Source organism: Rhincodon typus, chromosome 5, assembly GCF_021869965.1.
Source record: "Rhincodon typus isolate 14 chromosome 5, sRhiTyp1.1, whole genome shotgun sequence".
In the NCBI taxonomy this organism is placed as follows: Eukaryota; Metazoa; Chordata; class Chondrichthyes; order Orectolobiformes; family Rhincodontidae; genus Rhincodon; species Rhincodon typus.
Genome location: NC_063336.1, coordinates 3,854,966 through 3,875,683, shown reverse-complemented (window position 1 = coordinate 3,875,683; position 20,718 = coordinate 3,854,966). Strand labels below are relative to the sequence as shown.

Below are 20,718 nucleotides of genomic sequence, written 5' to 3'. Positions count from 1 at the left end.
GCACTGGGCCCACTCGCTGTCACCACGAGGTCCGCACTGGGCCCACTTGCTGTCACCACGAGGTCTGCACCTGGCCCACTTGCTGTCACTACGTGGTCCACACTGGGCCCACTCAAGGCCACATTGGGATTCCTCACCACCGTCAATGGTAAGGGAAGTAAGTAAAAAGTTAAAAAACAACAAGAAAAGAGGAAAAAAGAAAACAAAAGCAGTTGGTGCAAACGAGACCTGGCTTGGCAGCCACCATTATGGCATGGCAATGAATTCTATTTTCATTTGCCGTGAGTTATGAAAAATATAATGAATTTTGTTGGCTTCTTTCTGTTGGTACCAATAAAATTTAAACTGTTTATTTTATCACCCTGGTATAACCTGCGCTGGAAATTTGCAATATGCTGCTAATAAGGGCCAAAACTCAGAAACTTCAGAATAAATGTTTATACTTAGTGCCTGGACAGTATTCTGACAGTGTGAATTGTTTGCACATTGAGCTACTTCACTTTCATTCACTTGAATCCAATCCATTTTATTCATTTCACAAAAATGCAGAGCTTATCTCATTAACTTTCAAAACTGTACATACCTTTTTTTGACTTGATAGATTTCCTCCAAAGTGTTGAGAAGATCCCATCAGTCCAGTCATTAGTTGAAGGATCCAGTCGCCCAAACATCTGTGGAGCAGTGATAGCCTTAGGATTCATGCGCATTTCCCGATGAGGAGCTCCACATTCAGTCAGTGAATGCATGAGAATACGAATTACACAAGTCTTCCCAGAGCCACTAGGACCCAATGTCATCAGCCCATGACGAACCCTGGCTGTTTCATATAGCTGCAAAGAGATAGAGAAGTTCAGAATTGTATAACTCTGCACTGGGGAGACTGGAGAAAGTAGGAGGCAGACCTTTGAGAAGGAACTTATACAGATACAAAGCACAGAATTAGAAAATCAAAGAATGGTGACACAACAGGAGAAGGCCATTTGGCATCATATCTGTACTGGCTCTCCAAAGATGTAATTTAACTAGTTCCAAGTCCCAGCCTCTCCCTATAACATCACACATTCTTCTTTTGCTCCATTTCAAATTGTACCCTTTGTTTTATGTTGTGCCTCTAAATTCATTCTTCTCAGTTGTCACCCTACACTTTGCTACACTAAATTATATCTGCCGTCTGTCCAGCAATTCCACCAACCTATGCCTTTACTCTGTCTCTCTGAACATGCTGCCAGAATTGCTGAGATGATATGTCCTCTCTGTGCTTGTTTATGCCCTTTGAAGTTCTGCACTTTCCTCCTCACCATTCACAATACTTCTAGGTTTTGCATCACCCGCAAATTTATACCCTGGAAACTAAGGTTTTGGTTGTTAATGTGCATATCCGGAAGAGCAAGTGTGCAAGCACCAAACCCTGAGAACTCAACAACAAAATAACTTTCAGCCCAAAAATATCCATTAACCCTACCCTCTGTTTCCTATTACTCAGACAATTTTGTACCAATGTCCCTCCTTTCCCCATTACTCGATGATCTTTAACTTTGCTCATATGTCTGCTGTATGACACCTCACCAAGTGCCCTTTGGATGTTCATGAGCACCACATTAACAGCATTACCCTGTTAAATCACCTCTGTTACCTTGTCAAAACAGTTCCAGCATATTAGGTAAACACAATAATGCAGTAATAAACGCAATAATGCACAATAATCCCTTAATAAATTTGTGCCAAATTTTATTGTCAGCCATTACTTCTGTCTGTCTAGCAGTTGCAACTGTTTAGTCTTCACCATGGGTTCTTATCACAAAACGTAAAGACTTTTTAAATTCTTTCAAGTCACTGTCCCTCTGAGACCTTCATATTTGGAATCTACTCCTAATGTTTGATCTTGAAATAACTCCACAGAGATCAGTTTCCTGTAACCAAGTCACCCTTTATTTACATGTGGAGAGTCTTTGACACTGATCCAGCTCCCTCAGAGCCAACTCTCAGAATGAACAGAATGTCAGACACTCCTGTTCTTATCTGTCAGACAGGGCTCCCTGATTGGACCAGATTAACAGCCCCAATCAGGGAACGCATATTCCATGAGGTCCATCTAGCTGATCTTGTTGCGATCACTATATCTCTCTCTCTCTGAGTCTGAGGACGTAGGCCGGCCAATTTTTGTAGTTCCTCCTGGGCATTTTAGCACTGGGTCAGATACCTCCAACTCTGCCTCTGGTATGGGCGAAGTGTAACGCACAGCAGCTTGCCTCTTGCACTTACAGCGTCTTGGAAGAAATTCATTCTCTTCTTCAGGCAGTAAAGGCATCGAAATGGTGACATCCACTGTGTTCATCTCAGATTCCAGGTATTTTCAACAGTTGGCAGAGAGTGAGAACTCATGGGTTCCAGAACAGTTGGAAAGGCAGTCGAGGAGCTGGGCATGTTTTGGTTCTGCACCATTTACGAGTTTGCAGCTTTCATATGGTCCACATACTTGTTCAGGACCCTTGCATCGACCCGAGCTTTATACATCACTGGGCCTGACCTCACATGGACCATTCCTCTTACTCACGCAGGGCTATTTCCATGGTTCCTAAACCAAACTTAAAGCCCTGAAGTAAACTATCTCTCTCTCTTAGCGAAGTTTTGAGTCTGGCATTGGTGTTCCTGATGCCATTTCACCCCCAACCCTCCCAGGTCCAGGAAGATCAGGTTTAACCTGGTGCGGAGTCTTCTCCCCTTGAGCAACTCTGCTGAAGTTATCCCTGTAGTTATGGGACAGGTAGTCCTACAATAAAATAGGAACCAGGACAGTTTGGTATTAAGTGAAGCTGTAGGCTGTTTCTTTAAATTTGAATGTTTGGACTGCTCTTTCCGCCAGACCATTGAATGATGGATTGCATGGAGCTGTCCTTGTGTGTCAAACACAATTCGACTTAAGGAAATACCAAATTCCCTGCTGCTAAACAATGGCCCATTATTTGTGACCAACACTTATAGGAGTCTGTATTTGACAAATGAATGCTATGCATACCCAGGCACTTTGAGTGGGCTGTCCACAATGGCTAACAACATTGAGCCCAGGGTTTACCCGGCCATTCCGATAAATGTAGGGGAGCTGTGCTGGCAGGAATTTATGTCCTTGTGGGCACTCTGGGCACTATCTCACCACTGTGGCTATGTCTGCATCCAATCTTGGCCACTAGACATAACTTCTCACCAGCACCTTCATTTTGGAAACCCCTGGATGACCCTGGTGAAGTTCAGCCAGTATCTGGTAGTGACCTTTGCTTGGGACAATCACTCTTGCTCCCCATAACATTATTCTATCGTCTACTGTGATCTGGTCTCTCCGGGTCCAAAAAGGTTTCAATTTCTGGTTGTGATAGCCCTTTGGTTCCCCCATAACCCCAAGCTGTTTCAGTTTTGCCAGGTCTGGATCTTTCTGCATCCAAAGTCTGATATTGTTAGCTGTGACTAGAAGTGTGCCCAGAAAATTAAAAAAATTCCGGACTCTAACAATGGCCACACTACCGGCAATGTATCTGCCAGCAGGAGGCGTCTCAATGCATCTGCATTTGTCACTTGGCCTCCCGGACGGTGTTCCAACTTGTAATTATATGCACTTAGAATTAAACCCCATTGCTGAATTCGGCCTGAAGCTATGGGTGGCACTGCCTTGTCATCTTTAAGTAGATTTAGCATGGATTTGTGGTCTGTTATTATTCCAAATTTACATTCATAAAGGTATTGGTGGAACTTCTTGACTCCAAATATGATTGCTAAACCTTTACATAGAACATAGAACAGTACAGCACAGTACAGGCCCTTCGGTCCATGGTGTTGTGCCGAACATGGTGCCAAATGAAACTAATCCATTCTGCCTGCCATTGATCCATACCTTTCTATTCCTTGCATATTCATGTGCCTATCTAAGTCTCTAAATGCCCCATTGTATCTGCCTGCACCATCACAACTGTCAGTGAACCCAGACTCCTACCACTCTCTGTGTAAAAAACTTGCCCCACACGTCTCCTTTGAACTGTACCCCTTTCACCTTAAATGCATGCCCCCTAGTATTGGACATTTCAACTCTGGGAAAAAGATTCTGACCATCCACCCTATATTTGCATCTCATAATTTTATAGACTTCTATCAAGTCTCCCCTCAGCCCATGCCACTCAAGAGAAAACAACTCAAGTTTTTCTAGCCTCTCCTTATAGCTAGTACCCTCTAAACCTGATAAACCTCTTCTGCACCCTCTCCAGAGACTCCACATCCTTCTTGTAATGTGGCAACCACAACTGAACGCAATACTCTACATGTGGCGCAACCAAAGTGTTATAAAGCTGCAACATGACATCCTGACTCTTGTACTCAACTCCCTGACCAATAAAAGCAAACATGCCATACAACATCTTTACCACCATACCTACTTACGTGGCTACTTTCAGGAAGCTATGGACTTGAACACCAAGATTCCTCTGTACATGCTGTTCACAGTCTGCCATTATCTGTATATTTTTCCTTAACATTTGATCACCCAAAGTACAGTACCTCACACTTACCCAGATTAAACTCCATCTGCCATTTCTCTACCCATATCTGCAACTAATCTATATCCCACTGTATCTTTTGACAACCTTCTTCACTATCCACAACACCACCAATCTTTGTATTGTCTGCAGACTTACTAACCCACCCATCTATATTTTCATCTAAGTCATTTATATATATCACAAACAGCAGAGGTCCCAGTACGGATGCCTGTGGAACATTAGTGGTTATGGACCTCCAACCTGAAAAGCACCCTTCCACCACTACCTTCTGTCTACTGTGGGCAAGCCAATTCTGAATCCACACGGCCAAGTCACCATGGATCCCACACATCTTAATCTTCTGGATGAGGCTACCACAAGGGATCTTGCCAAAAGCCTTACTAGAATCCATGTAAACAACATCCACTGCTCTACCCTCATTGATCACCTTTGTCACCTCCTTGAAAAATTCAATCAAATTATTGAGATGTGGCCTGCCCTGCACAAAGCCATGCTGATTGTCCCTAATTAGGCCATGCTTTTCCAAACATGCATAAATCCTATCCTAAGAATTCTCTCCAATAGCTTCCCAATCACCGATGTGAGACTCACTCATCTGTAGTTTCCTGGATTATCCCTATTTCCCTTCTTGAACAGAGGACAACATTAACTATTCACCAGTCCTCTGGGAACTCTCCAGTGGTTGGTGAGGATACAAAGATCTTGGGCAAGGCCCCAGCAATCTCCTTTCTTGCCTCTCTCAAGAACCTTGGGTAGATACCATCAGGCCTGGGGACTTATCCATCTCAATGCTCTTCAAGTGATCCAACAGTACTTCTTTATTGATCTCAAAATGCCCTAGCATATTAGCATGCTCCACACAAATTTCACTATACTCCATATTCTTTTCCTGGGTGAATACTGATGCAAAGTACTCATTTAGAATCTCACCCACATTCTCTGCATCCAAGCAGAAGTTCTCTCCTTCATCTTTGAGTGGTCCTATCTTCTCCCAGACATGCCCCATTATTCCACAACATCATCTCCAAAATGTATAAAATTCCAATTAGATCACAAAGATAACCAATTTCCTTGACTGAATGTTATTCAGGACAATAATTCCTGAGATGGCAGCGCTAAAGCATGAAGAGAGACTGAATTGGTTATATTCACTGGAGTTTATAAGAATGAGGGGGAATCTCATAGTAACCTATAAAATTCTGACAGGATTAGGCAGGGTAAACACAAGAAGGATGTTCTTGATGACCAAAGAATCCAGAACTAGGGGTTACAGTCTAAAGGTATTTTGTAGGCCATTTAGGGCTGAGATGAGGGGAACTTTCCCCACCCAGAGATTGGCCAGCCTGTGGAAATCTATGCCACAGGAAGTAGTCAAGACCAAAACATTGACTGTTTTCAAGAAGGTGTTAGAGTGGTGAATCAGGCTCAAAGGGCTGAATGTCCTCTTCATATTTTCTATGTTTCTGTGTTTATGTAAGAATTCATAACAGGTCTTGTCATTAACAGCAGAGAAATGAAATTATTTTTAATCTACTATTATGCAACTTAAACTGCAAAATCTCCAGTTACACACATAACTTATTCACAATTAAGGTAGGAAAAAGACAAATGCCTTGACACAAATACTATGCATGGGATAAAAATATAGCCAGGGTAAACAAAATGCAGAATATCAAAAGTCCATAATTGGTGGTTCAGTGGTAGAATTCTTGCGGGAGGCCTGGGTTCAATTCCCAGCCAATGGCACCTTGTTCCTTTCTGCTCCTTCTCACTGTCTACTTTCTTGTAGGGGTTCAGTTAGCTTAGTGGGCTGGGGAGCTGGTTTGCATTGCAGATTGATTCTCACTGCAAAGGTTCAATTCCCACACAGGCTGAGGTTACCATTGAGGGTACTGCCTTCTCAACAATGCTCTTTGCCTAAGGCATGGTGACCCTTGGGTTAAATCATGAGAAAGCAGCCTTATGGTCTTTTGCAACAATGGGTCCATTATCTTTAGCGCAGCTCAGTGGTTAGCACTGCTGCCTCACAGCACCAGGAATTCCATGTTCAATTCCACCCTTGGGCAACTGTGGGGTCTGTGTGGAGTTTGCACATTCTCCCTGTGTCTGCGTGGGTTTCCTCCCACAGTCCAAAGATGTGCAGTTTAGGTTGATTGGCTGTGCTAAATTGCCCATATTGTTCAGGGATGTGTAAAATAGGTGGGTTATGGGGGATGGGTCTGGGTGGGATGCTCCAAGGGTTGGAGTGGACTTTTTGGGCCAAAGGGCCTGTTTTCACACTGTAGGGATTCTATGATTCTATGAAGCCTTGGTGAAATTTGTTCCACACAGTTTTGTTGTTTTATTTTTAGAACTGATGGCAAATGGTTCTCTGTTGGTGACGGTTATTCTTCAGATCAGTGCTCAATATTGCAATGAATGTATTACGTTCATTTTGAATATATGGATAACGTTCTATGATTTTCCAATATGCTAGCCATAAAACTGTTTTTACTGTCTCAGTTAAAATAGTTTTCCAACCTAAAAAGCAACATCTCCTTGGAGGGTGACAAGAACAGACATATATACAAAATCATAAATTGCTAGATAAACTCAGCAGGTCTGGCAGCATCTGTGGATAGAAGGCAGTCCTTTCCCCAGGAAGAGTCACTGGACCCAAAATGTTAACTCTGATTTCTTTCCACAGATGCTGCCAGACCTGATGAGTTTTTCCAGCAATTTCTGATTCTGTTTCTTCCAGCATCCACAGCTCTTTGTTTTTTTTTGAGGCATACATCCAAATTGTAAGTAGGTATTGGCCCTCTGCCTCTTTATTTTGCATCATCTTTCAAATAGGATAAGGGCTGATATGATTATGGTCTCAACTTCACATTCTCGCCTGTCCCCAAGCAGCCCTTTGTTAGGCACAAATCTATCTACCGCTGCCTTAACAGTATTAAGTGATCCCACCTCCACTGTTTTCTCAAGAAGAGAATTCCAGAGACTCACAACTCTTACAGAAAAAAACCCCACCTCTTATTCTTAACCTCAATGCAGATTCAACCTATAAAATGTTTTCTCATGAATAATACACCACCCCAGTCACATGAATATTGTCTGAATTGCTTCTTTAAATACAGAGATGAAAACTGTATTCTAGATGAGCCCTCATCAACACTTCATAAAACTCTATGAAAGCATTAATGTTTTACATTCCATTCCACTGGCACTAAACAGCAACATTCCATTTGTCTTCCAAATACTTGCTAAAATTGCTAGATATACCTGCATGCTTATTTTGTGATTCATCACTTATGTGATGGAAGGTATCATTAACAGTGCTATCAAGCAGCACCTACTCAGAGACACCCAATTTCAGTTCTGTCATTCCACTCACCTCCTACCTCATTACAGCCCTGGTTCAAACATGGACAAAAGAGCTGAATTCCAGAGGTGACAGCTTTCAACATCAAGGCCGCTTTGACCGAGTGTGGCATCAAGGATCCCAAGCAAAACTGGAGTAAATGGGAATTGGTGGAAAATTTCTCCACTGTTTGAGCCAAACCTAACACATAGAAAGATGATTGTGGTTATTGGGGGCCAGTTGTCCCAACTCCAGGACAGCTCTGCAGGAGTTCCTCAGGGTAGTGCCCTAGGCCCAACCATCTTTAGCTGCTTCATCAATGACCTTCCCTCCAACATAAGGTTCAAAGTGGGAATGTTCAATGATGTTTGCGTAACGTTCAGCACCATTCATGATTCCTCAGGTACTAAAGCTGTCCATGCTCAAATGCAGCAAGACCTGCACAATATCCAGACCCTGGCTGAAGAAAGGCAAGCAACAGTCATGCCACACAAAGGCCGGGCAATAACAATCTCCAGTAAGAGACAACTTAACCATCACCCTTTGGCGTTCAGTGGTGTTACCATCACTGAATCCCCCAATATCAACATCCTACGGGCTTACCATTGACCAGAAACTAAACTTAACTAGCCATATAAATACAGTGGACACAAGAGCAGGTCAGAGGCTAGGAATATTGCAGTCAGTAAATCACTTTTTGACTCCCTAAATCCTGTCCACTATCTATAAGGCATAAGTCAGGAGTGTGATGGACAGCTACAAAAACATAAGTTGCTGGAAAAGCTCAAAAGGTCTAGCAGGTCTGGCAGTTCTGAAGAAGGGTCACCGGACCCAAAACATTAACTCTGACTTTTTTTTCACAGATGCTGCCAGACCTGCTGAGCTTTTCCAGTAACTTCTATTTTTGCTCCTGATTTACAGCATTTGCAGTTCTTTCAGTTTTTATTTTGTATGATGCTTGCCAACAACACTCAGAAGCTTGATACCATCCAGGACAAATTAGCCCGCTTGATTGTTATCATATCCACAAACATCCACTCTCTTGACCACTGACACTTAATAATAAGTGTGTACCATTTACAGGATGCACTACACAGACTCACCAGAGATCCTTAGACATCACCCCTCAAACCCACAACCGCTACCATCTAGGAGGATAAGGGCAGCAGACACATGAAAACACCACTACCTGCAAGTTCCCCTCCAACTCAATGATCACCCTATTGGAAATATATCACTGTTCCTTCTCTATCATTGGGTCAAGAACTATAGTGTTCTGCAGTATCCCTTCATTTAGTTGTATACAGTCAGGAGAGAGCTGTCCCCAAAATTAAGTCTGAACCCTTTGAAATTTTACAGTATCAGAATCAACAGGGGCAAGGAAACCTCCTCTGATTACCAAGTGCTGTGTCTCCTTTAATGATAAATCAGCATTCCTCCACATTGAACATCACAGGGTGGAAGCACCGGGGGTAACAAGAGTGGTTCAGTAGCCAGTTCACTACTGATTGAATAGTCAAGTCCTATAGGACATTATTGCTAGGCTGGGTCTACAGCAAGTGGTGAGGGAGTCAACAAGAGGGAAACATTTACTTTACCATGACCTCACCAGCCACAACAAATCCATCTATAAATGATTGCATTGGTAGGAGAGACCACCTCATTGTCATCATAGAGACAAAGAACCCTCTTCACATTGAGGATTATCCATTGTGTTGTGTGATATGATCACTGCGTTTAACGTGACAGACTTTGAGCAGATCTAAGATCTCTAAACTAGGCATCCATGAGACCCTCTGGTCTATCAGATATATTGAACAAAAATCTTGAACCAAATGCAAAAACAGAAGTTTCTGGAAAAGCTCAGCAGGTCTGGTAGCATCTGAGAAGAAAAAAATCAAAGTTAACATTTCGGGTCTAGTGACCCTTCCTCAGAACTGTTGGTAGCTAGGAAAATGTCAGTTTATATGCCGAAGATAGAGAAGGGCTTGGGGTAGGAAGTAAATGATAGGTTAAAGGATAGAGCTCAAAGAGAGAGAAGAGCAGTTGGATAGACAAAGGAGTTGATAACGATCTGGCTAGGAGGGTGAATAGCTGTTAATGGGGATTGTTAGTGACTAACAATAATGACCTAAAGTGTGTAATGGCAGGCTATGTGATAACAAGGCTGGTGTGTGGGATGGGGGCTAGGACATGGGAGAGTTTAGGCCCTAAAATTATGTTCTGAGGAAGGGTCACTGGACTCAAGACGTTAACTCTGATTTTTTTCTTCACAGATGCTGCCAGACCTGCTGAACTTCCAGCAACTTCGGTTTTTGTTCTTGATTTACAGCATCCGCAGTTCTTTCGGTTTTTATTTAGATTCTGGGAAGTGTTGCTTCACCTGGAAAGTATGTTTGGGCCTTTGGATACTGGGGAGGGAGGAGGTAAATGGGACGTCTTATACCTTTGCCAGTTGCACGGAAAGGTGCTGTGGAGCTGTGTTGGGCTTGTTGGGAGTGAAGGAAGAGTGGACCAGAGTGTCCCAGAGGGAACAGTCCCTGCGGAAGGCAGACAAGGTGGGGATGGGAATATGTGTCAGGTGGTGGCATCTTGCTGGAGGTGGTGGAATGGCATCTGATGATCTTATGGATGTGGATGCTGGTGGGATGGCAATTAAGGACAAGGGGAAGCCGATTGCTGTTGCGGGAGGGAAGAGAGAAGGTGAGGGCGGAAGTGCGGGATTTGGGTTGGACCCGGTTGAAGCCCTGTCGATGATGGTGCTGGGGAATCCTTGTTTAAGGATGAAGGTGTACGTGTCAGAGGCTCCCTGGTCAAAGTTGGCCTCATTTGAACGTATGCGACGGAGACGGAGGAACTGAGACAATGGGATGGAGTCTTTACAGAAAGCAGGGTGTGAAGATGTATAGTCCAGGTAGCTGTGGGAGTCAGTGGGTTTATAGTGGATATTAGTGGCCAGTCTACCCCCAGAAATGGAAACAGAAATGTCGAGGAAGGGAAGGGAGGAGTCAGAAATAGACCAAGTGAAAGTGAGGACAGTGTGGAATTTGGAAACAAAATTGATGAACTTTTCCAATTCCAGATGAGAAAGGGATGAAGCATCGATGATATAATTGATATATCAGAGAAAGCGTTGTGAGTGGGGGTCAGAATAGGACTGGAACAAGGAATGTTCCACATATCCCATAAAGAGACAGGCATAACATACCCATGGCCACCCCTGTGACCTGAAGAAAATAAGAGGAGTTAAAAGAGAAGTTCTTGAGGGCGACGACGAGCTCGGCCAAGCGGAGGAGGGTGGTGGTGGAAGGGGACAGTTCAGGCTTTGCTCCAGGGAGAAGCGAGAGCCCTAAGACCCTCCTGGTGGGGGATGGACATGTAAAGGGATTGCTCATCCCTGGTAAAAAGGACGCAGCTGGAGCCTGCAAACTGGAAATTTTGATAATGGCGTAAAGCGTCAGAGGACTATAAACCAACATTTTCCCAGCTACCATCAGTTCTGAGGAAGGGTCACCATACCCAAAATGTTAACTTTGATTTTTTTCTTCACAGTTGGTGCCAGACCTGCTGAGCTTTTCCAGCAACCTCTGTTTTTGTTCTTATTTACGGCATCTGCAGTTCTTTCGTTCTTTTTCTTTAACCAACTGGTCTGGAGTATCCTGATTCTATCATTACTCGATAATTCAAGGATCAACCATTTTATAGTTCTGGTTTAGGATTAGTGTAGCTTTTCCTCCTGTTAATTGTGAAATTTTCACCACCATTCATAACTGAATGTGGCAGAACTGCAAAGCTTTCATCTGACCTGTTGGTTGTAGGATTGCTTAGCCTCATCTATTGCACATTGCTCCCATTGTTTGGAGATTACATACAGTCCTACTTTGTCCTGGAAGCAATTTGATTGCTTGCAACTATATAAGGCATATCTTTGTTGCATTGACTTCAAAAATCTGTCTTTTATTCCAAGTATCCTTCTCTTGTTAATTAATGTTTGAATTGTATTGATTTCAGCTCGTTGTTACCATAGAGGTTTTTATATAGTGAAACATGTCTATTGATTTTCCTTCCATTGGCTTAGTGGGAGTTTCCTTCTTTTTCAAATAATCAGACTCTGATTGTAAAATGCTCACCATCCTTTTCAGATTCTCAAATTTTGTATAATGCTGCAGTGGTGAGATGAGGGAAAGTTCCCAGGCACAGCTCTTAGCCCCTCTTGCCATGATCTTCCATCTATGGGATAGTCCTGTTGAGGGGCTTTAGTTTCTCTCCTTTACAAGTGTATAGATTGTGAATAGCACAACAGTCTGCCATCTTCAAAATGACCTGTTTATTCCTACTTTCTACTTTCTGTCTGGTAACCAATTTTCAATCCAGAGTGGTATATTCAATCCCATGTGCTTTAATTTTGTTTACTAAACTCTTGTATGAGACCTTATCAAAAATATTCTGAAAATCCAAATATACCACATCCACGGGCTCTCCTTTAACTATGCTACAAGTAATGTTGTCAAAAAACCATAGCTGGATTGTTAAATATGACTTACCTTTCATTAATCCATGGTGACACTGCATTTTGCATAGGGCTATGTGTGCTCAAATTACTGAACATAACAGTGTGGGTCAAATAAGCTATTATAAGACAGACAATTTCCAATGCTTTATAAATTGACGTAATGGAGAGTATGGTGAATCTTTCTAAAACACTAGTACGACCACAGTTAGAATATTGTGTAAAGTTCTGGCCACCACATTTCAGAACTTGTATCAAGGGATCATAGAGCATTCTGAAAAAAATATTTACAAGCATCATTCCAGGGATCAGAGTTGATTAGAAATGCTGGGGTTGCTCTTTTTAGGAAAGAACTTGAGAGGCGGTTTATGAGAAGCATTCAAATGTTTGAGGAAAGAGACAGAGGAGATCAGGAAAGAATTATGCCTTTGGCCGTAGGACTGTGAGCCAGAGGACATCAATTTCAGATGAAATCTGAAAACTGATGCAACTTGGGGAAAACGAATTTCATGCTATAAGTGACTCAGAGATAGTAAGAACTGCCAATGCTGGAGTCAGAGATAACACAGTGTGGAGCTGGAGGAACACAGCAGGCCAGGCAGCATCACAGGAGCAGGAAAGCTAACGTTTAGGGTCGGGACCCGAAATGTCAGTTTTCCTGCTCCTCTGATACTGCTTGTCCTGCTGTGTTCCTCCAGCTCCATATTGTGTTATCGCATGCTATAAGTGGTTAGGTTTTAGGACACGTTGCTTGATGGTGTGGAGGATGATGCAATCATGGTTTCAAAAGAGTAAGTGGATAATTATCTGAAGAGAAAGTATTTTCAGGGCTGCACCTAAAAAGTGGGGGAATGGAACATGCTAAGAGCTGCATTGGATATGACTGGACAAATGGCATCTCTCTATGCAGTGACCATTTTGTCATTCTATGATTTTATTCTGCCCCTAAATCAGACCTCTGCATTTTATTGTAACTTAATAAATGAGGGCAATACAGTTTTGGTTTGTCTTGAGTAGCTACTTTATTTTCAGAAACCTTAATATAGTTGAGATACTTTTATATTAAAATAACAATGTGCTATTCACATTTCAAGAAAATCGTGTCATAAATTTCTAAATGTGCAGCAGTTCTGTAAATTTGAGAAAATATTAAGATTCATAAATATTAAAAGCATATTGAACGTCAATTAGGGATAGACAACAAATGTTACTGTTGACACTGACATTCGTATCTCAAAGAATTGTTTTAAAATTGAAGCAAATGGTATATACTAGAAGTGAATTATTAAAGAACTCAGCACATTTACCTGAACCAGTTTGAGATTCCAGGGTGGGTGATTAACTAATCCTGCTATTTCCACCTGATTGGCTACAGCAGCCTGCAGTTCCACGTAGGTGCTACTATCTAACTGTATACCCGGGAACAGATCACTGATCAGGCTGAGGAAAAGGGGCTCATCTTCATCCACCTGTTAATGAAATTCAAATTCATTATAACTTGTCTATTCTCACTGCAAGAAGTTCAAATCTGGAAACCTTGGTAGAGTAATAGCTCCATGAAGATTTGCCAATATGCTGAGCTGCTGACTGCACAGGCTGAAGTGAGTTCCCTTCTCTCTTTGTTTTTCATCCACCAGATGAAACTTTGACCTGTCCATCCTTAGAAACTATACTAACATCTTTAATCCCCCATTTTTCTTTAAAATCTGTGAAAACATTGTTGACTCAAAAATTGATCTCCATCCGTCTGGAACTCCCTTTTGACATGGCTTTGGTTTGTTTATTTATTTCTTTATTTAATATATTGTTACTTGTACCTAGGTACAAAGTGAAAAATGGATGATATCGCCACATTCCGACACCATCTTGGATTACAAAATAAATTACTGAAAAAGTTATATAAATGATAAAATACTGAATAAATTAATATTAAATTGATATTGCTAAAACTGAAACGGCTTTAAAAATTCATCTTTCCACCTCTGTAGACTTCAGCCTCTGCGCTCCTCCAGTTGCCGCCATCTGACATCATCCCCGGGGTGTTGGAAATGTGTGCCTTTTCTGCCACCACCAGTGCCGTTGCTTCAGCGTTCACCATCTCTGAGCTGGAGATACCCACACTGTGCGGGTCCCGCCCTTGTCTGACGTTGCACATCGACTGACAGGTTCTGCTCCAGGTCAACTCACAGGGTCTTGGCTCGTCTTCCGATGCCACCACCCAAGATGGAATAGGGATGGAGATACATTGGGCCCTGATCTCTCACAAGAGGACATCAGGAGGAAGCCCCAGGGCAACCGAAACAAATAAAAAGTTACAGAGCTGGAAAGACCATGATGAAGTCATGTGGATGTGGCAGAACCTGCCGCATGAACTATAAGTGTTTGAACCCTGCCACTCAGGAACTGAACACTGCTGACCCCGCTGTACCTGCCAATAACCAGGGCCTGCCGCAGTTACTGAAATGACTGTGACCAACAATACAAATTACAGTTTAAGTGACTGCGACAAAGCTAAGATTCTATTCTCATTTTTCTCAGCCATGAGCAACCTCTGACGTACTAGACCATACAATCCTCCAATGTCAATCTACCATTGTTCAATTGGCGAGACTACACTCTCCTGCTTTCACATTTATTGATCAGATCCTGTGGTATCCATGGACTACTGGTGGTCTGGAAGAGTCATCCACGTAGTCCATGGCCTGGTCCAAAATGCAAGCAACTAACAACAAGATCATAGCCAAGGCAATACAAGGAAGCAGGTGAGCAATGGTGTGGTGGTATTATTACTGGACTATAAATTTAAAGTCCCAGGTAATATTGTGGGGACCTGGGTTTGAATCTGGAATCTTGGTTTTGATGGTTGGAATTTGAATTCACTAAAAATCTGGAATCAAGAGTCTAATGATGACCAATCCATTGTCAATGACTAGAAAAACCCATCTGGTTCACTATTGCCCTTTAGGAAAGGAAACTACACTCTTCACCTGGTCTGGCCTACATGTGACTCCAGACCCACAACAATGTGGTTGATTTTTAACAGCCCTCTGGACAATTAGGGATGGGCAATAAATGCTGGTCCAGCCAGCAATGCCCTCATCCAGGAATGAATAACAAAGGTGAGAAAGCATATTGTCATTAGACTCACAAAACCATATTTAGTCACCAGTATGTGGCATAAACTCTCAAAAGCATGTACAAGATCAATGGTAGAGTTTTCAGTGAGATGCATGGTACCATTTAACCATGGTCTCAGAGTAACCTTTCTCAGGGGATCTCCCATTCTTCACCTCATTAATTATACAGCCAAGATCTTGGATGCCATTAGAACATAGAACAGTACAGCACAGTACAGGCCCTTCGGCCCACGATGTTGTGTCAAACTTTTACCCTAATGCGAAGGTCTATCTAACCTCCAGCCCGACCTTATACTATCATTCATATGCCTATCTAATAGCTGATTAAATGCCCCTAATGAGGCCAACTCCACTACCCTCTCCGGCAATGCATTCCACGCACCTACCACTCTCTGAGTAAAGAACCTACCTATGACGTCTCCCCTGTATCTACCTCCACTCACTTTAAAACTATGCCCCCTCGTAATTGCTATCTCCACCCTAGGAAAAAGACTCTGGCTGTCCACTCTATCTATACCTCAGATCATTTTGTACACCTCTATCAAGTCACCTCTCATCCTTTGTCGTCCTAAAGAGAAAAGCCCTAGCTCTCTCAACCTTTCCTCGTAAGACCTTCCCTCCATTCCAGGCAACATCCTGGTACATCTCCTCTGCACCTTTTCTAACGTCTCCACATCTTTCCTGTAATGAGGCGACCAGAACTGGACACAATACTCCAGATGTGGCCAAACCAGGCTTTTGTATAGCTGGAGCATAACTTCATGGCTCTTGAACTCGATCCCTCTATTAATGAAAGCTAACACACAATACGCCTTCTTAACAACTCTATCTACCTGGGTGGCAGCTTTCAGGGATCTGTGAACATGAACCCCAAGATCCCTCTGCTCCTCCACACTGCCAAGAACCTTTCAATTAACCCTGTATTCTGCTTTCAAGTTTGTCCTTCCAAAATGAATCACGTCACCCTTTTCAGGGTTAAACTCCATCTGCCACTTTTCAGCCCAGCTCTGCATCCTATCAATGTCCCTTTGTAACCTAGAACAGCCCTCTGCACTGTCTACAACGTGACCTACCTTCATATCGTCCGCGAACTTGCTAATCCACCCTTCCACTCCTTCATCCAAATCATTTACAAAAATCACAAATAGAAGAGGACCCAGGACAGATCCTTGTGGTACACCACCCGTAACTGAGCACCATGTTGAATATTTTCCGTCTACTACCACCAATCCTAAATCCAATCTGCCACATTTCCCCCTATCCCATGCCTCCTTACCTTCTGCATGAGCCTACCATGGGGAACCTTATCAAACGCCTTACTTAAATCCATGTATACCACATCCACTGCTCTACCTTCATCCACGTGTTCAGTCACCTCTTCAAAGAATTCAATAAGGTTTATGAGGCATGATCTACCCCTCACAAATCCATGCTGACTATCACGAATCAAACTGTGCCTTTCCAAGTGATCATAAATCCTATCTCTTAGAGCCCTTTCCAATAATTTGCCACCACTGATGTAAGACTAACTGGCCTGTAATTTCCAGGGTTATCCCTATTCCCTTTTTTGAACAAGGGAATGATGTTTGCCTCTCTCCGATCTTCCGGCACTATATCCGTGGACAGTGAGGACAAAAAGATCATCGCCAAAGGCCCTGCAATCTCTTCCCTCGCTTCCTGTAGAATCCTTGGATAAATCCCATCAGGCCCAGGGGACTTATCTATCTTCAACTTCCTCAAAATTCCTAGCACATCTTCCTTACTAACATCGACCTCCTCTAGCCTACCAGCCTGTTTCACGCTGTCCTCCTCTACAACCAGGTCCCTCTCAGTTGTGAATACCGAAGAAAAGTATCTCTTTAGGCTCCGTGCACAAATTCCCTTTACAATCCTTGATCGGCCCTTCTCTGGTCATTCTCTTATTCCTCACGTACGTGTAAAAAGCCTTGAAGTTTTCCTTGATCCTATCTGCCAAGGTTTTCTCATGCCCCCCTATAGCTCTTCTAAGCCCTTTCTTCAGCTCCTTCCTGGATAACTTGTATCCCTCTAGAGCCTTTTCCATTCCTTGTTTCCTAAACCTTACATAAGCATCCTTCTTCCTCTTAACCAGTCATTCAACCTCTCTTGAGAACCAAGGCTCCCTCACTCGACCGCATCTTCCCTGCCTGCTAGGGACAAACATATCGAGCACACACAGTATGCATTCCTTAAACAATCTCCACATTTCAATAGTGCTCTTCCCTGACAGCATCTGTTCCCAATTTATATTACCCAGTTCTTGCCTAACAGAATTGTAATTACCCTTCCCGCAAGTATAAACCTTACCCTGCTGTATATACCTATCCTTTTCCATGACTATTGTGAAAGAAACAGAGTTATGATCACTACCGCCAAAATGCTCTCCTACCAACAGGTCTAACACTTGGCCTGGTTCATTGCCAAGCACCAAATCCAAAGTGGCCTCTCCTCGTGTTGGTCTATCTACATACTGCGTCAGGAATCCTTCCTGAACCCACTGGACAAAATCCGCTCCATCTAAACTATTAAAGCTAAAATGTTTCCAATCAATATTTGGAAAGTTGAAGTCACCCATGACTACAACCCTGTGACTTCTGCACCTTTCCAGTATCTGCCTCCCAATCTGCTCCTCTACTTCTCTGCGACTGTTAGGGGGTCTGTAAAAAAGCCCCAACAAGGTGACTGCTCCTTTCTTGTCCTGGACCTCAACCCAAACTGACTCTGCAGACAGATCATTCTGGGAGAATTGTGTGCTCGCCATGGCTGGGTGATCTGGTGTTCAAGTCACTGGTGACATTTTTAAAGTTCAGCTTCAGTGGGAGTCAGGAGGTGTGTTACTAGCTGCAGTATTTCTAGTCTCTGACCTGCTCCTGTAGTTACTGTATTTATATGGTGAATCCAGTTCAGTTTTTGGTCAATAGTAACCCTCAGATGGTGATAGTGGAGATTCAGTGACGGTAACATCATTGAATATCATTGGACAGTGACGAGATTCTCTTGTTGGAGATGGTCATTGCCTGGCAATTGTGTGGCACAAATGTTATTTGCACTTGGCTTGATATATCTCCAATTGCAATGATAAATGACTTGAAGGGGAATTTACAGGGACTAATTTTGTGCTTCTGTTGTCCTGGACCTTGATAGTCTCAAGGATTTGGAAGATGCTCTTGTAAGAGCATTGTTGAGTTACTGGAGAGCAGTTGTGTATCTTACAGAGATTCTTCTATCACATTGTAGGATCTCCAGTTATTTTCCCTTTTTTAAAGTTATTTTAAATTTCCCATGAACAACACTTTTAAAGATGATTACCATTTTTCTTTTGCTCATATCTTCTTATAACTCCAGGAATTATTACCACTGGGATTCTGATCTTATCTTAGAATAATTTTAATAATAACTTTCCCCTTGACATGAGGTTTCTCTTTGTTCTCTTGATTTTCTACCGTCTTCAGCTTGAGCTATCCTCTGAAACTGATTGGAGAAGAATCTTACAGACATTTTATTCGTCGAAAACATTAATGAAATAAGGTCCCAATTCTACTCACTAGTTTAGACAGATTCATGTCTCTCAAAACTCTCATGACAATTGTTTGTTCACTATCTTCTGGTCGTGCTCTCTTCTGAGCTCCCAGTGTCCTCAAAACAGAAAGAATGTTTCTCAAGCCGAAATCATAATGAACCTAAGAATTAATTTAACAAGGATTAAAATTACTGACTGAATTATTCCTTAAAGATATTAATTACTTCAGATTTCAAGCAAAAGAACTCTATCAGCATGAAAGACATCAGTTTTATTTTCATGGTGCAATCAGTTGCAAACACAAGTGGGACTGGAAAATGGATTTTGTCTTCATTCCCATGGGAAGAGATATCAGCTGAGGAGAACATTATCCAGTCATGCACAGAAATTCACTAAAAAATGGTGACAGCTCTCTCATCTGAATTTGAGGATTGGCTGCGTAAGGATATTTATGGGGATAAAAGTGGTAAAATGAGATAGGAAGACCTGCAGATGCTGGAGTCAGAGTCAGTACAGTGTGGAGCTGGAGAAACACAGCAGGTCAAGCAGCATCAGAGGTGCAGGAGAGTCGACGTTTTGGGCCCAGATCCTTCCTGTCCTACTCTTTTCCTTTAACTCCTCCCACTTACTACAAACTACAGAGGTGGCTTTGGGCACCCATGTGGGTCTGAGCTATGCCTGCCTCTTGATAGGGTACGTGGAACAGTCCCTCTTCCGCTGTCACACCGGCACCATTCCTTATCTCTTTGTCTGCTACATCAATGACTGTATCGTTGCTGCCTCATGCTCCCACGAGGAGCTTGAACAGTTCATGAACTTTACTAACACCTTTCAACCCAACCTCAAATTCACCTGGACCATCTCTGATACCTCCCTCTCCTTCCTGGACTTCTGCCTCCATATCCGGTAACCGTTTCAGCACTGACATCTATTTCAAACCCACTGACTCCCACATCTACTTTGACTACACCTCTTCTTACCCACCGTCCTGCAAGAATGCAATCCCTTACTTCCAATTCCTCTGCCTCCGCCACATCTGCTCCCAATATTGGGTGTTCCATTCCCAGACATCCCAGATATCCTCCTACTTCATGGACCACAACTTGCCCCCTCCATTGATTGAAAATGCCCTCAACTGCATCTCTTGCATTTCCTACACTTCTACCCTCAAATCCCCTCCCCCCAACAAAAATATAGACATAGACCCCCAGGTCCCCACATACCATCTGACCAACCTCCGCATCCAGCTTATCATTCTCCGCCACTTCCACCACCTGAAATTCGACCTCACCACCAAAGAGATATTGCTCACCCCACCCCATCTGCCTTTCATAGGAACTGTTCACTCCATGAATCCATTGTCTGCTCCACACTTCTCACCAACTGCACCACACCCAGCACCTTTCCCTGAAACCGCAGGAGGTGCTACACATACATCTACACCTCCCCCCTCACCTCCATCTGAGGCTCCATACAAACTTTCCATATCCTCTAACCTGGTCTAGTGTATCCATTGTTCCCATTGAGGTATCCTCTACAACGGTGAGACAAAGTGCAGACTTGGTGACCGATTTGTGGAGTATCTGTGCTCTGTACACTATAATAGAACATAGAACATAGAACATTACAGCGCAGTACAGGCCCTTCGG

At 42.9% G+C, this 20,718-nt stretch overlaps 2 protein-coding genes across 2 annotated transcripts in view; both read right to left on the bottom strand.

Moving 5' to 3' along the window:
* Window positions 1-20,718, bottom strand: part of LOC109930964 (dynein axonemal heavy chain 8-like) — a 2,199,840-nt gene that overhangs the window by 1,376,055 nt on the left and 803,067 nt on the right. The gene's annotated exons all lie outside the window — the stretch shown is intronic.
* LOC109918465 (dynein axonemal heavy chain 8-like) overlaps window positions 1-20,718 on the bottom strand; it is an 876,900-nt gene that overhangs the window by 274,797 nt on the left and 581,385 nt on the right. Inside the window, exons 39-41 of the mRNA XM_048596621.1 lie at window positions 19,095-19,229; window positions 13,702-13,863; window positions 584-830 (exon numbers count right to left, since the gene is read on the bottom strand). Coding sequence (XP_048452578.1) covers window positions 584-830; window positions 13,702-13,863; window positions 19,095-19,229 — 544 coding nt within the window. The remainder of the gene's footprint in view (window positions 1-583; window positions 831-13,701; window positions 13,864-19,094; window positions 19,230-20,718) is intronic.